Source organism: Quercus robur, chromosome 1 (genome assembly GCF_932294415.1).
Source record: "Quercus robur chromosome 1, dhQueRobu3.1, whole genome shotgun sequence".
NCBI lineage: Eukaryota > Viridiplantae > Streptophyta > Magnoliopsida > Fagales > Fagaceae > Quercus > Quercus robur.
The window spans coordinates 35,337,653-35,353,728 of record NC_065534.1 but is presented as its reverse complement, the minus strand read 5'-3'; the positions used below and the strand labels follow the sequence as shown (position 1 = coordinate 35,353,728).

Below are 16,076 nucleotides of genomic sequence, written 5' to 3'. Positions count from 1 at the left end.
TATTATACACATTTGGGAAAAAAATGGAAAATATTGCACAAATTTTGCAAATGTGTACAAATTTTGCCAATTTTTATGTGTTTACAATATAAATTTACATTGTAAGAACAATGTATACAAAGATATTGTGAAAATGTTGTGAAGTATGTGTCAATTCCTTATTGGTCAAAATAAAATAAAATATTAAAATATCATACCGAGAACTAGCACAACTAAAAATAAAGGTATTTTATTTTGAAAATGTCGTGACATTTTGTTGTTATCATAATATTTTCACAATTGCTGAGGTGTAAGTACCTTATAGGTCAAAATAAGATAATAAAATATTATACTGAGATCCACCACAATTGAAAATAGAGGTATTGTGAAAATGTTGTGATATTTTGTTGTATTCCTAGACCTTTTTTTTTTTTTTTTTGATTTAGTCAAATTTGGTAAGTCAAAATTTTTTTTTCTTCTCGTACAATTTTCTTGAGCGGGTTTTGTTTTTTGTTTTTCTGTTTATTTTTACTTTTTTACACACTATTTAAAATTTAAATTAAAGAAAGACAGTTTTACACCAAAAGTAAAAAATAAAAATTGGGCCCTTTAAGTTTGGGGTAGTTTCATTCCTCTCTAAACTTCAAAATCGAGCAAATACCCCCAATTGTTATTCTCTCAGTTAAACCATTTTTAAATCTTATAATTCCTAAATGTTCCATTATATAATGTCTAAAATACTCCCACTAAATTTTAATATCCCAAAAAAAATTTTCGTGTATTTTGAATTTAGGCAAAACTTAGGTACAGTACTTAAGTGTTGATCCTTAGATTTTCTTCTTAAAATTCAGTCATGTGGCTACTTAACTAAAAATACACTTCTATCCCATAAGAAAAAACCACATGATTGAATTTTAAGAAAATAACCTAAAGAACAACATCTAAGGTACTGTACTCTGTACCTAAATTTTGTCCTTTGAGTTTTATGTGGCAATCATACTTGAAAATTTGAATGGCGATATAGGATGTTCTATTTGTTATTAAGAGGACTTAGATTTTCCTAGGTTCAAATATTCTAGACTTGAAATTTTATCTAATGGAAACTTCAATGACACATGCCTTTTGTTATCTCTTTTTTTTTTTCTTTTTTCTTTTTTCTTTTCTTTTCTTACTTAAAAGGGTGTTCATTAAAAACTAAGTAAGCTAAATATCATGGCTAGATTCATAAAATGCAAAATAATAAAAAAAGGAAGTATGAATAACAAAATCTTTATTGTGGATAATTGCAAGTATTTGAGGAAGACTTTCGATTGTAGTATATGACATGATTCATTGCAAAAATTTAAATATTGTGACAATGTCTTAGCAAAACTCAATAGTTTATTGTTGGAAGAAGATGATATTCGTTATCATTTTTAAAATTTTTTAGAAAGTGGATATTGCCTTTAGCAAATAAGTTCTAAGGAACTATCATGACAAATAAATACTTCTATATTAAATGGATACTCTAACTTTAAGTACATGGTTTCATTCTTCTTCAGATAGAAATTCTATCTTAATTTTCTTGCTCAAGGAGGCAACATGTGCCTTGCATATGCCACCCAAACTAGTAATATATAAAAATGCTTAATTTAGGTTTCGCCTAAGCCACTCAAATGCATCAAGTCGCCCCTTATATATATATATATATATATATATATATATATATATATATAAGTGAAACATTTGACTTTTTGTGGATCACTTCTCATTGTGCCATGTGACTACACAAATTTATGCCACGTATACATTTAAAAATACCTAACAATTGTGCCTTTTTTTTGCCCTTTAAGTTTCAGTATCTACTCATCATTTCACATAAGATGTATATATTAAAACAAAAAACTATCATTGAGAAGAAAAATATCGTTAAGACGTAAGGAAGAGAATGAGAAATTTGAGAAGAATAGCATTCGTAAGGCGCGTAAAGAAATCATTCACTACTATTGTTGCTATAGTTAGTGTGGCTTGATTTCTGGACATTTTCACTATTTTAAAAAATAAAATAAAATAAAATAAAATAAAAACCAATTACAAATAGCAATTTTGGAGAAGACCCATAGGTTTCTTGTGATTCTAAAAAAAGTGAAAAAGAAGTAGTTAAGAAGAAGATAAAGAAATCGTTCAGTATTATTATACCTGTGCTACCATTTTCAGGCAAACTTATTGTCAGTGTTCAACACCCAAACCACAACTTGCATGAAGTACACAATTTAGCCACCCATTATTTAATTTTAACAGGTAATGATCCTGCAACTCTCCAAATTAGGAGGTGTGATTTTGTGGAATGGATGTTGTGGACCACTAAAAATTTCAAATTTTTAGCTCCTCTCTAGGTGTCTTTAGGGTGGTTGCACATTGGGTTTTTGGCGATGTGACTCTTTGTGTGTTTGTGATTTTAGGTGGAGTGTGTGTGTGAGTCCCTTTTTCATATTTTTATTTTAGGAGTCGCCACCAACCATTGGTTTTATATTAGGTGTGATTGGTCACCTAGGGGTCTCATTCATTTTAAGTTGCCTAATTATCTAAACCAAATTTTAAGGGTTTATTAGCTAAGGCAAACTAAAAATTCTTGAACTTAAGATCATGGACTTGGAAGTTTGGTTAGGTGAGGGGAAGGTGTTAGGCACCCCATAACGCTCATGTTAATCTAGAGGCTACCAGCAACCTCAATACTATCGAAGACGCTTAAGTCCCGCAGCCACCAACCGAGGACGTCCCCGGCCAGCAAGCCGACGAAGCACCCATCTCCCGCACAATGATCCTTCCATTTGATATTTACATTTTTAACTAGTCTTTATTTATTTATTTATTTATTTAATTCATGTTTGCTTGTCTTTTTTATTTCTCTGGTTTGCCCTAAGTCACCAGGTTGTGGTGACAGAACAATGATTTAACTTTTATTTTTCTAAGTTTTATTTACCTATAGTCACCGGGTTGTGGTGACAAAACATTGCTTTAATTTTTATTCGCTTGCTTTAATTGTGCTTATGAATGTTTGCTACTAATTTATTATTTCAGTCATATTCTTTGATTGCATTTCTCTTTTAAACATACACATATTCAAATGATCGGGCAGTTTGATCCCGATTTGCCTTTGATCAGTGATCGAAACTACTTTCTTATTTATCTTCAAAGGGCCGGGTAATATCTAGGCATGTATGGTGGTCGGGACTGGCCTGGAAAAGATCACCTATGTCTAGAAAGAATTGGCTCCTCGGCGATAATAACTAAATTTAACATACGTTGACTCTTTAGTAAAATGTAGGGTAATTTCCTTCCCCTTGATGTGGGTTGTGCCCAAGAAATTGGTTTTAGCCCCCTGAATAATTTGACGTAATCTCTATGTATTCGGTGATTAGAATAGAGCTGGGAAGCTTGCTTCAATTCTTGGAGTAACTCAATGTAAAGTTCCCTCCTGTTCGGCGATGGAGATCTAACCGAGAAGTAGATTGCTGTTAGATAAAATTTAAAATTAGGTTCTCACCTGCCTGGTGATTGAGAAACGACCCGAGGACAGGTTTCTATCCTTGGAGTAATTTGACAAACAATTTCCACCCACCCGGTGATGAAAATTGAACCGGGGACAAGTTTCTATCCATAGAATAGTTTAATGCAAGGTTTCCACCTACTTGGTGACGAAAGTCGAACCGAGGACAGGTTCCTGTCCTTAGAATAGTTTAGTACAAGGTTGCAAGGTTTCCACCTGCTCGGTGACGAAAGTCGAACTGAGGACATGTTTCTGTCCTTAAAATAGTTTAGTGCAAGGTTTCCACTTGCTCGGTGACGAAAGTTGAACCGAGGACAGGTTTTTGTCCTTAGAATAGTTTGCCTTAGCCCTCTTCGCGTATATTGACTAGGGCTAATGAGTTAGCGACGATAGAATTATAAGTACAATTACACCTGCATGGATAGAGATCACTTTTGTATTAATTAACAATACGCATACATAACATTACACTCAATATGTACCCCCATGTACTGATAATCAATGGTAGAATTTCTTCAGATTGTGGGCATTCCATGGCCGTGGAAGAGGTCTCTCATCCAAATCCTCCAAATAATACGCCTCTGTGCCTGCAATGGCAGTAACTCTATATAGTCCCTCCCAACTTCCCTGCGTTAACATCCCATGTATTCCCCACTACCTTTCAAAGTATCGAATCCCCCACTCCAAACTCCCTTTTCCTCACGTTCCTGTTGTATCTCCGAGCAAGTTTTTGCTGATATTCTGCCAGCCGTATAGTTGTTGATTCCCAGGGTTCTTCCAACAAGTTTAACTGTTTCAACATCAACTCTGAATTCTTGACGAGGCTAAATCCTGAAACTCGGGCATTGCACAAGTTCACCCCTGTCAGTATGACTGCTTCCGCTCCATATGTTAGGGAGAACAGGGTTTCTCTTGTGGACCTTCTCGGGGTAGATAGGTATGCCCATAGAACACTGGACAACTCCTCTGCCCACCTGCCCTTAGCACCTTCTAACCTCCTCTTCAACCCGTTCACAACGGCCTTGTTGGTGGCCTTGGCTTGACTGTTGCTCTATGGATATGCCAAGGTGGAATACCAATTTGTGATGCCAAGGCTGCCGCAAAACTCTCAGAAAGCTTTGCTGTTAAACTACAACCCATTATCTGACACTAGGGACTCCGGTACCTCGAATCTCGTCACTATATTCCTCCATGCAAACTTCTTAACATCCACATCCCGGATGTTTGCCAACGCCTCTACCTCTGCCCATTTGGTGAAGTAATTTACGGCTACTAGGACAAACCTCTGGTTTCCTATTGCCTGAGAGAATGGACCAACGATATCTAGCCCCCACTGCGCAAAGGGCCAGGGGCTACTAATAGGATTCAAGTTCCCTACTGGTTGGTGGATCATAGGGGCGTGCCTTTGACATTGCTCACATTTTCGTGCATACTCATTAGCATCCTTCTGCATTCATGGACACCAAAATCCTTGAGTCATTGCTTGGTGAGCTAACGAATATCCCCCCACATGACTGCCGCATAGCCCGTCATATAGCTCGGCTAGGAGTTCCTCAATCTTATTGGGGTGCAAACACTACAGGTAAAGCCCGTCAAAAGATCTTCGATATAGCATACGATCGACAGACAACCAATACCGAGCAGCTATCCGGCGTACTTTTTCTGCTTCCTTCTCATCAGCTGGTACCCGATCCTCGGCTAAGAAGTTGATGATCGAATCCATCCAACACGGCTCAATCGTTGCCGCCAGTGAGACTCCTACTCCTGCACTGATACTTAGTTCTACTACCAGCTCCACTTTTATTAATCAAGGAATTCCCTCAATTGATGATGACGCCAATGTGGCCAAAGAGTTAATGTGCCGGTTCTGCCCCCTTGCCACCTGAACCACTTTGACGCTCGAAAAGCAGTCCATTGTTTGCTTCACCAACAGTAAGTACTCCATCATCTGGGGATCCTTGACCTCAAAGCTTCCTTGTACCTGATTGACCACCAATCGAGAATCGAAATAGACTTTTACCTCCTTAACACCCAGATCTGATACAACTCTCAACTCGACCAGCAAGGCCACATACTCGACTTCATTGTTGGAGACCTTCGTTGTTCCAATTTTATTCCTTCTGGGGTGATGACTACAATCCCAGCCCCGGCTCCTAATGTGGTGGATGCACCGTCCGCGAATACCTTCCACGGGATTATCTCTACAGGGCAGACCATCTCCTTCCCCCTTCTCGAGGAAAACTTTGGAACAAAATCAACTAGAACCTGACCTTTCACCGAGCTCCTTGTCTTATACCTAATATCAAAAGAACCCAGCCAAGTTCCCCACTTAGCTATTCTTCCCGTGCAATCAGATCTTTTCAATAACGACTACAGAGGATACTCGGTCAACACGTAAATGGTGTGAGCTTGAAAGTAATGGGGTAACTTCCGCGTAGCATGCACCAGCACTAGCACCAACTTCTCCAAGGGCAAATATCTTGTCTAGACATCAACTAGGGTTTTATTGATGTAGTATACTGGCTATTGTACTCCCTGGTCTCTCAAGAGCACGACACTTACGACGTGCTCAGATACTGAGGGATACATGAATAAATCCTCCCAGGGTTCTGGGGCTGTCAACATTGGTGCTCGCACCAAATATTCTTTCAGCTCCTAAAAGGCTCTTTCACACTCACTCCATTGGAATCCCTTTCACTTCTTTAAAAGTTAGTAAAATGGTCGGCAATGGTCGGAGAACTTGGAAATGAACCGATTAAGGGCAACCAACATGCCGGTCAGTACTTGGACTTTCTTTGGATTGCTCGGCGGCTTAAGACATTTCACTATTGCAATTTGGTTAGGATTGACTTCTATTCCTTGGTTAGTGATCAAGTACCCTAGGAACTTGCTAGCCCCCACCCCGAAAGCACACTTATCAGCATTAAGATGCAGCCTGTGCTATCGAAGTACTTCAAACACCCCTTTGAGATCATCAATGTGCTGCATTTCCTATTTGCTTTTCACCACCATGTCATCAATGTACACCTCAACTGTACCCCCAATCTTGTCCCTGAACATTCTCGTCATCATCTGTTGATACGTGGCCTCGGCGTTCTTTAACCCGAACGGCATCACGGTATAGTGATAGTTAGCATCAGGGGTAATAAATACTGTCTTCTCCTGGTCCTCGGCAGCCAAGGCAATCTGATGATAACCCTGAAAAGCGTCCAGAAAGCTCATCCTTGGGTGCCCATAGGTGGCATCTACCAGCTGATCAATCTTTGGCATCAGAAATGAATCCTTTGGACACACTCGATTTAGGTTAGTAAAGTCAACGCAAACACTCCATTTACCATTCTTTTTTTTTTTTCTCTTTTTTTACCACCACAGTGTTCGCAAGCCACTCTAGGAAGAAAATCTCCTTTATAGCCCCGACGTCCTTCAACCTCTTGACCTCTTGCCTGACAGCATCGACGTGCCCCTTAGCCGATCTCCTCGGCTTCTGCATCTTGGGAGGGTACAAGGGATCCACGTTGAGCTTGTGAACTATGAACCTGGGGTCAACCCCAGGTATCTCATATAGGCTCCAAGTGAACATGTCTACGTTCTGTCCATGAAAAAGCAACATTTCTACCCTCTCTTCGTCTTTCACACTTGCTCCAATCAGAAAACGTCTGTCGTCATTCGGCAATAACTTCACTCTTACCAAGTCCTCAGCACAGCTAGTCCCCACTTCCACTTGGGGTTCCCATAATTGCTATAAGGGAGCCTCCTCAGTTGACTCCTTTTGCTTGATTCCTTGGTCAACTGCGGCCACCAGGCACTACCTGGCTACTTGCTGATTGCCCCTTACTACGACAATTCCCTACTCGGTCCGGAACTTGACCTTTACATGTAGGGTGGATGGTACAGCCCCTATGGCATGAGTCCATGGCCTTTCTAGGATCGCAGTGTATGGGGAGAAAGAAGCGACCACTATGAATGTTACCATCACCTCCTTACCTTCCATATTTGCGGAAAGTGAGATCTGCCCTTTTAGGATCACCATACGGCCGTTAAACCCCATCAAGGGTGTATCGTACCTAAAGAGGTCTTCATTCTTCAGGCCGAGCCCTTTGAACAAGTCGGGATACATCACCTCGACAGCACTCCCCTAATCTATCAACACTCTCATTACTATGTAACCGTTTATTCGGGCTGTAACCACCAAGGCATCATCATGCGGTTGAATCGTGCCTCCCAGATCATCATCATTGAAGGCAATGGGCTCCCAAGTATACTTCAATTTCTTCTTTGAAGGCTGCTCACCTGTGCTGTCTTCCACCGATACCACAACCAACACCCCCCTCCTCTTAGACATTTGAGAGCCCCTTAGGGCAGCGTGGATGACTTCTATTACCCCCAAAGGGGGCGGGAGAGGATTCCTGTGGGGTTGAGCACCCTGCCCAGCTTCCTAATTCCTAAAGTCCACTACAAACTCTTTCAAATACCTCACCTTCACTAATTGCTCCAAATGATCTTTTAACACTCTACACTATTCGGTGGTGTGCCTCTTGTCCTTATGATAAGTACAGTACAGATTCTGATTTCTCCTTGAAAGGTCACCCCCTATCTTGTTTGGCCACCAGAAGTACGGCTCATTCTTGATTCGATCCACAATCCTGTGCACCGGCACCTTGAAGGCTACATTCACCTCCCTCATCTGTGGCCCCGGTTCTTGAATCCTCAAATCTTTCCGGGGCCTGGATTGTAAACCGATATGCTGAGGATGATTTATGGCCGGGGCCTTGCCTTTGCTCTATAATCGATCATCTTCCAATCGTTTATATTTTTCAATACGCCTCATCAACTGCCTCATATCCTCGGGAGGCCTCCTCATCAACAAGTCCCGTAGTTTGGAGTCCTCGGGCAACCCCATCCAAAAAGTACTTGCCGCAATTTTTTCATTACCCCTGCCGATCTCGTTGTACAGCTCCCAATATCAGCTAGCGTAATTGTGAAAGGTTTCTCCAGCCTCCATTTTCATTGAGAGCAACGCGTCAACGGGCTATTGTACTCGACTGCAAGTCATGAACCGAATACCAAACTCTTGAATCAATTCGGAAAAACTGTGAACTGAGCCTTTCCTTAGCCCATTGAACCATCTCAAAGCAGTGGGATCAAGGCTTGAGGGAAACACTTTACACATCAGTGCATCATTATGAGTGTGCAAAGACATCATTTGAATATAATGGCTTACATGCTCCATCGGGTCTGTCTTTCTATCATAAGAATCAAACAGCAGCTGTGTAAATCTGCTCGGCATAGGTGCCCCTTCAATGTCCTTTGAAAATGGTGATCAAGCAACTCGACATATTGCGTGGCTCATAGTGTCCATGGCCGCATTTCGGGGTCGCCTCTCGTTTGAGGAAATCGAATCCTAGTCTGCATATTCACGTGAGCGATCCCGGTGCCGATAAGACCCGAATTGATGGGAACCTGCTCCACGGTGGTCCTCTACACTAGCCAACCTTTCTCCTCGGTCTTGGTGGTCCTTTCTCTGATGCCTACCTCTTGCTTGCAATTCCAAATCCCTCACCAACCTACGAAGACGTTCAAGTTCCTCATCCCTTTGCTCAAGCTCTTCATCCCTTCTATTGAAGCGATTGCACCCTAAAGCGCAGGACATTGTTCGGTACGTTTGAAACGACCCTTCGCCAAGGCCGGATTGCCCTTCCTCATACTCCCTATCTTCACGTCTCTTCTACCTTCTTTCCCGCCAATGGATCCCAAAGAAGACCCCTCAAACCCACTTTCAGCACAACTCCCTGAATGTCTTTCAGACTTTTCCCAAACGTGAGTCTCGGTCGAACCACAACTTTGTAGGAGATTCCCACAGACAGTGCCAATTATGCGTACCCAATGTATGGCTATTGGGCTTAACCTCTACTTGGGCTCATACTCTATTTTTTGTGGACTTTTGGGTTTCCTACTGTGGGTAGTCGTATGCTCAGCAGCCTGAATATACTCCTGTTTACTCAAACCCTTCTCTCTACCTCACAGAGTCACTTTCTCTCTCAAAGTGATTGCTCTTTTCTCTCCAGAATTGCTAACCCCGTTTTCTCCCATAATCCCTCTATTTATAGCTTTAGATAAGTGGAGGTGTTATGATTATTTCCCTCTATTAGTGCGAAAGAAGGTCCAATTCCATTGTCTTTAGGTGGGTGTTTAGGTGGGTAAGATGGTAGTGGCATCGGAACTGATTCCCACCTCCAAAAACCCTGTTCGGTAGTGATATTTCTTAAGGCAATACTGGGAAGCTAAGTCATCATTCTGCCGAGCAACCACACACCCGGCCAAGATAATTTTGATCAGGAGTGGTTCACTTTTGACGTTTAGGGTTGAATGGTCTCGTTATGTTTATTGGGCTCATGTTGGGCCTTGGGCCCTTTCTCTTATAGTTCTACAAGACCAAGTTCTAAGGCCCAACGACCCCGGGACCAACATTTTCTTGGATTCCCTTTTCCCTCTTTAACTTTCCTAAGAAAATTCCAATCTCTTCGATCAATTTCTTGACCTTCTCAAGATCACTACTTTCGCATTCAATCTCATACAGAGTCCCAAACCCGAAATCACTCTCATCCACCTCCAATTTCAAACCTTTCCATTCATACACGGCATCGAATCGCATCTCAAGTCAGCGATATCTCCTCCTCCTTTTGCTGGAATCGACGCCTCCATCGTCTCCACCATCCATCCTGCCTCCAAAGGACTTCCCTCGGCGTTCACTGCCACCGCTAACAACGAATCGATCTAGATCGCTCATGGCGGTCAAATCTTGAGCTACGATTGGAATCTCTACCACACCGCAATGATTCGGACTCACTTGGAAGATATCACCTCACATTCCCAAACCCTTCTAACCCCACAAACCCTAGCACCCCAAACTCCTCCTTCACCCTCCTCAAAACCCTAGACTCTGTTGCGCTTGAAAGAATCTTCTTCGGCTCGGCCATGCAGTTTCTTCTAATCGACGGGTCCAACAGTTCCTCATCCTCCTTGATGCGGCTGACAACATCGACGATAACGGCTTTGGCCTTGAGAGTGACGACATAGAGAGAGTAGGTGTCGGAGAATCGAAGACGGAGGGTGGCTCGACACGATGAGAGCTCGCAGGAAGAGCTGTCGAAGAAGTGGTTCTCTTGGCGGTGGTCTCTATGCCTCATTGTTCTCTGTGAGAGCTAGAGAGAGCAAGCAAGAGGAGAGAGAGAAGTGTTTGGAGGCCAAGAAAATGAAGGAAAATGAAAATATTGAAACATCTGAGGGCTTTTTTTTTTTTTTTTTTTTTTTTTTTTTTTTATGGTAAAGGCTGGGTTGAATTTGGGTATATTGTTTTTAGGTTAAATGGGTCTCAATGAGTTTTTAGTTAAAACCCAATAATCACTGGATCTAATTGGGTTGATGCTCATTTAACTCAATTAATGATTGGATGGGTTTGGGTGGACAAATGGGTTTCGGCCTACTTTGCCACCCCTAGTAATGAGTGACCAAAGATTAAGATTAAGAATCCAAGCAGCAGCTCAAAGAGGAAGAAACTGAAGCTTTCAATAATCCTTCGATATATTCTAATGCTCGTTCGATCGAATTTGTATTTTGAATTTGTATTTTGCCACCCAACCCGTTAAACCTAGTTTACACCAACCCGTGAATTCAAAGTGTCATTCTCCATCGAATGATAATGTTCGGTGGTCAGAAAAAGCTAAAAAGCCACAGAGCTAGTCCCAATTGTTGTTGTGGAGTTGAAACCTTTAAGGTAGTCTTAGGAATTAATTAGAGGGCTTGACTGAGAGCACGAACGCAACTCGTGAAAGGTGTTCATAATAGAAGAGTTTAGATTGGAATTGGAGTTAATTGTTGGGTCTTGTCATTAAGTTATCTACTGAAAAGAGTCCAAGTATAAGAGTTTATCTTAGATTGTAAAAGTTTAATTCTATTAGTGAATTTCTTGTTGGGATAAGGCTGTACTCCAATGGTGATTTTTCATTTCGTCACCAATTCGGGTTCATGTGTATTAATTTATTTATTGGCGACTTACTGGCTTGTGACATTTAACAAGTTAAAACCTTGATTACATAACTAGTAATTAACATAAGTTGATTAATTCAGATACATAATCAGTTTAGGAGACAAAACTGTCATTTTCCATACTCAATGCATTAGATATTTTCTATTACTTTAGTTCAATGAAAGCCACGCCCACTAGAGAGCGACCCCAATTAGTATACCATTGCGGGGAGATTCTAGCCTTTTGCCCTTAATTTTTAAAAAATTTAGCAATATGCCCCTATTTCGAAACTATATAGGGATATGCCCCTGTTTCGATATTCGATTACCTTAAAATCGAGTTTCAATGAAATACTCGATTCGTAGAAAATCGAGTTATGCCCGATCAAACTTTAAAAAAAAAAAAAAAAAGCATGGAACTCGATTTTACGGAAGTCGAGTTCCAAAACGCTGCTATAGGGCTTTAAAACGTCACTATAGGGCTCCTTGAACCTGGTGTGGGGACTTATAACAAAATTTTGCAGAAAAACGCCGCTATAGGGCTTTAAAACGTCACTATAGGGCTCCCTGAACGAGGCGATGACACTTATAAAAATTTTTGCTGGAAAACGCCGCTATAGGGCTTTAAAACGCCACTATATAGCTTAAAAACGCCACTATAGGGCTCCCTGAATATGGGGTGATCATACTTGTAAAAAATTTTGCATTGAACTCGATTTCCTGAAACTCGAGTTCCACGCAATTTTTTTTTTTAATTTTTTTTTTTTTTAAGTTTGATCGGGCATAACTCGATTTTCTATGAATTGAGTATTTAATTGAACTCGATTTTAGGGTAATCGAGTATTGAAACAGGGGCACGCCCCTATATAGTTTGCAAACAGGGGCATATTGCCAATTTTTTTTAAAATTAAGGGTAAAATGCCAGAATCTCCACCATTGCGGATGCCATGCGTTGCAATGACATAAGAAATTCTTGAAAGTATATTGCTAGTTGGAAAATGAAATATTTCTACCATACCAACCAAATTTGAATGGTTTAAACATCCTTCACAATGAAATTGAATGGTTTAAACATTGAATAAGGCAACAAAAAATTTTCATCATGAAGCAATGAAATGAGTACTTGCTCTGAAAATGTTGATAGAACTTACTCTACGTTGTTTCATTGTATTATGTTTTCAATTGTTTGATGTGATAAAAAAATTTTCAAGCACAAAATAATCAAAACCGATGCCTCCTAACTACCGGAGTGACAGTCCCAACTCCCAACCACCTGGTGACCCAACAACTAGCTTGGGGAGAGCTATTGTGTGTTTATGTAAAATATTTTGTTAATTTTTTCTTTTATAAAATTTTACAAATGATATTTCGGTTAATGAAAAATATTTTTGGATTTGACCAAATTTTACGATAAAACAAATACAGTAAATTCGCACCACCTATATAGCACAACAAGTGCACACAACTATACCACACCACCAATTTGACTGCTTATTCTATCCAAAACGCAATCACTACCGTGGCTAAATGTTCGTACCACTATCCTTTAATGTGGTCACCTTTCATAATTTTATGCACTCTGTACCCTCAAATCTAAAACTAAAAGATCAGGACTCAAATTTCGTATTAAAAAATAAATGAGAGAGATCAAGACTAAAGTAGTTGAAAGTGGAGGGAAGAAGAACTACAAGAAAAGCTTTTTCAATTGATTATGGTAAACACGATAGGTCCCATTTTAATAACCAAACTTTTCAATTGGGTTTTTTGGCATTGCTTTCCATTCCATGATCAGAAATTTAGTAATTTTAGGACCATACTTTTACTATACCATTATTCATAATTATTTTATGTGTCTGATTGTCATTAATTATTTATTATTTTTACATTAATAAAAAATTTTTGCCGTCATTCATGGTTTACCATGTTAAAATTGTGGCAAAATTTTTTTTTCTCAAAAGTTATCCTTGTGGATATTTTTTTTTTTTTTTTTTTTTGGGTGGGGCCTTCAAATTGTGGTCCAAGTTGATGAATTAGTCGACAGTTAACAATGTACAACGTGCACATGATCTAAAGACAAATATTCCCACAACAAAGAGTCTAGCAAGCCTACCACACCGCACGCACACACACTCACAAGAGACGCATCATGCAAATTGCAACATAGTAAGACTATTGCCAACAAAGAGATACAGAGAAATTGCGGCAATTGAGAAAGAGTTAGCAACTATTGCTCCAACGGCCGGAGACAGATTGGTGCAATCATTTTGTTAGGACATATGTGATTCACTTGTTAGAAACATATGTCACTATTTTATGTAATTGGCTAATCCTTTGACAAAACGCGCTTTACTTGTATTTTGGTAGATCTAGGATGTGTTTAATACTTTAAGAAATTTTGTTTCAAGATCAAGTGTTGAAGCCATGCAAGTCTGTCCAAGATTCAAGTTGAAAAGTGCCTGTCATTAAAGCTCAACAGCTAGCCATCTATCGAGCTTAAAGAGCTGTTCAGCCTACTCGACAGCAGCTCGACAGATAAGGTATCTGTCGAGGTTTATGAAAAACAGAATTTCAGTTCTGTTTTGACTCCAATCTGTTTTTATGTGCTTAGGCCTTCTTTTCTCACAACCCTAGACATATAAAAGGATTATTTTAAGGGCCGTCAAAAAGTTCACAAGTTGCACAAGTGTTGAGCAAAAGTTTGTTTAAGCAAATTGTGACCGAGGACAGAATTTGCCCTAGTTCATCATTCTTGTGAAGAAGTTGCTGTGTTTGTGCACCGTAGGGTTTTGTGACCAAACATCTTCTTGATCTTTATCATTGGGATGAACTGAAGAACTTTGCAGCTAAAAAACTTCTCTAATTGGTGATTGAAGTCGCGTACTGGGATCTGTGCAATTGTTTAGTCACGTACTGGGAGCCATGCATCGAAAGGAGAAATTGTCACTACAGAACAAGTCCAATTGGGTATTGGGATAAGGGTTCAACCGTAGGTTGGTATAAGGTACTAAGATTCCTTTACTTGTAATCGCTTGTTGTGATAATAGTGGAATTTCAAGAGTGGTGACCTTAAAATCACCCGGTAGAGTTTTTGCCGTGTTGGTTTTCCCCATTTGTAAACAAATCATTGTGTCAATTTATTTTTCGTTTCATATTTAGTTATTTGGTGATTTGTTTGTGCTACCACGCGTTTGCATATTAATTAACTTAATTAATTCACTTGGCTAAATTAATTGGTTAATTTATCACAATGGGTCAATTCATTTTTGGCCTATCACATTTGTTATGTTTTAAATTGGAGCAACATTTATGCTTTTAACATCAAACATGTTAGAATACTGTTAAAATATAAGCTTAATTGGCTTAGATTCAAAGTTGTAGGTTACTTGTACATCACTTATTATTTACCTATATATAAGATAGACCCTTGTACTTTATTACATGCAATTCAATATACAGTCTTTCAAACTTTAACAGAACACCTAAATCAGATATACAAACATACATTGCCTACTGTGGTTTTCTAAAACTAGGAAATATGGCATGATTATCAGTATCTTGTATTATAATGCTCCAGTCTACCTTCTAATCATTTTCTTGCCACTCAACATCATAGGAACAGAATGGCACTAAAGTTTTTAATATCCTTTTATTAGATATGAATTTTGACAAATCCACCGTTGCATTACATTTTCTTCTTATATCATTTATGCTTCAATAGTTATGTTATCAATCAAATATTTAAATTTCAAGTTTTTATAGTTTAAAATTATGCATAAAAAATAAGTTTACGAATCTATTAGGTTCTAAAATTTTAGAACAATTGACAAACCATGAACATAAACTTGTATAGATATAGATTTCTAAGTCTATAGGTACGATTAGACAATGTTCAAGGTACTACAAATCAAAATACAAGAAAAAGGAAACCGCAGGTTCAAGAATTCAAAACATGCTAGGTTCGATAGATCGAGAAGAAGGCTCGACCAATCGAGATGCAAATTCTGCAGATTTTAATTTCGGCCTAACTACTCATTAAGCCCATTAAGTGATTAGGGTTTCAGATCTATTTCCCATACTATTTAAAGGAAACCCTAAGGCATGTTTTGTTATGACTTTGAAAGTCCTTTTGGAGATCTAAAAGATATTGTGCCTTCTCCTTTCAAAGTCACTACCGAAATTCCATCTACACATTATTAGAACCAGTTGATCTAAAGTTGCTGCAACAAGATCATACATAGCTGATGATCTGAAGTCTTTGAGTGGGATCTCAAAGTCACAAGCGTGAGTGTTTATGTGCGACAAATTCAAAGAGAAGAATCTATGGATTCGGAGCTGCATGTGGTCATGTGAGTAAGTACTACAAGAGGTAACTTTAGATTTAGGGTTTAAATCTATTGTAAAACATCCATTCTATCATAGTGAATTTGTTGCCTTGAGGATAAATTAGGTTAAATCCTCTCTAGATTTTTTACCTTGAAATTTGACAGTTTCATTAGTTTTCTTAAGTCATCATATTGCTATCTTATTTATTTTTCCGCACTTA

The 16,076-nt window shown here is 39.3% G+C and overlaps 1 protein-coding gene across 1 annotated transcript; it reads right to left on the bottom strand.

The window, feature by feature from the left end:
* Positions 1–7,065: 7,065 nt before the first annotated feature.
* LOC126704283 (triphosphate tunnel metalloenzyme 3-like) lies at positions 7,066–11,577 on the bottom strand. The gene is made up of 5 exons (XM_050403304.1): positions 11,565–11,577; positions 10,860–10,879; positions 10,375–10,680; positions 10,006–10,160; positions 7,066–7,120 (listed from the first exon to the last, which is right to left on the bottom strand). Exons 1-5 carry the CDS (start codon positions 11,575–11,577, stop codon positions 7,066–7,068), a joined length of 549 nt encoding a protein of 182 aa, XP_050259261.1.
* Between the last annotated feature and the right edge of the window lie 4,499 nt (positions 11,578–16,076).

Bases quoted from the DNA above. Each gene is read 5' to 3' on its own strand.
- LOC126704283 (XM_050403304.1), bottom strand. The intron at 10,681-10,859 runs ATATACCCAAAT...AGGCATAGAGAC, and splicing joins ACCCATTTAACCTAAAAACA to CACCGCCAAGAGAACCACTT. The intron at 10,161-10,374 runs GTGAGGTGATAT...CGCTGACTTGAG, and splicing joins GGTTAGAAGGGTTTGGGAAT to ATGCGATTCGATGCCGTGTA.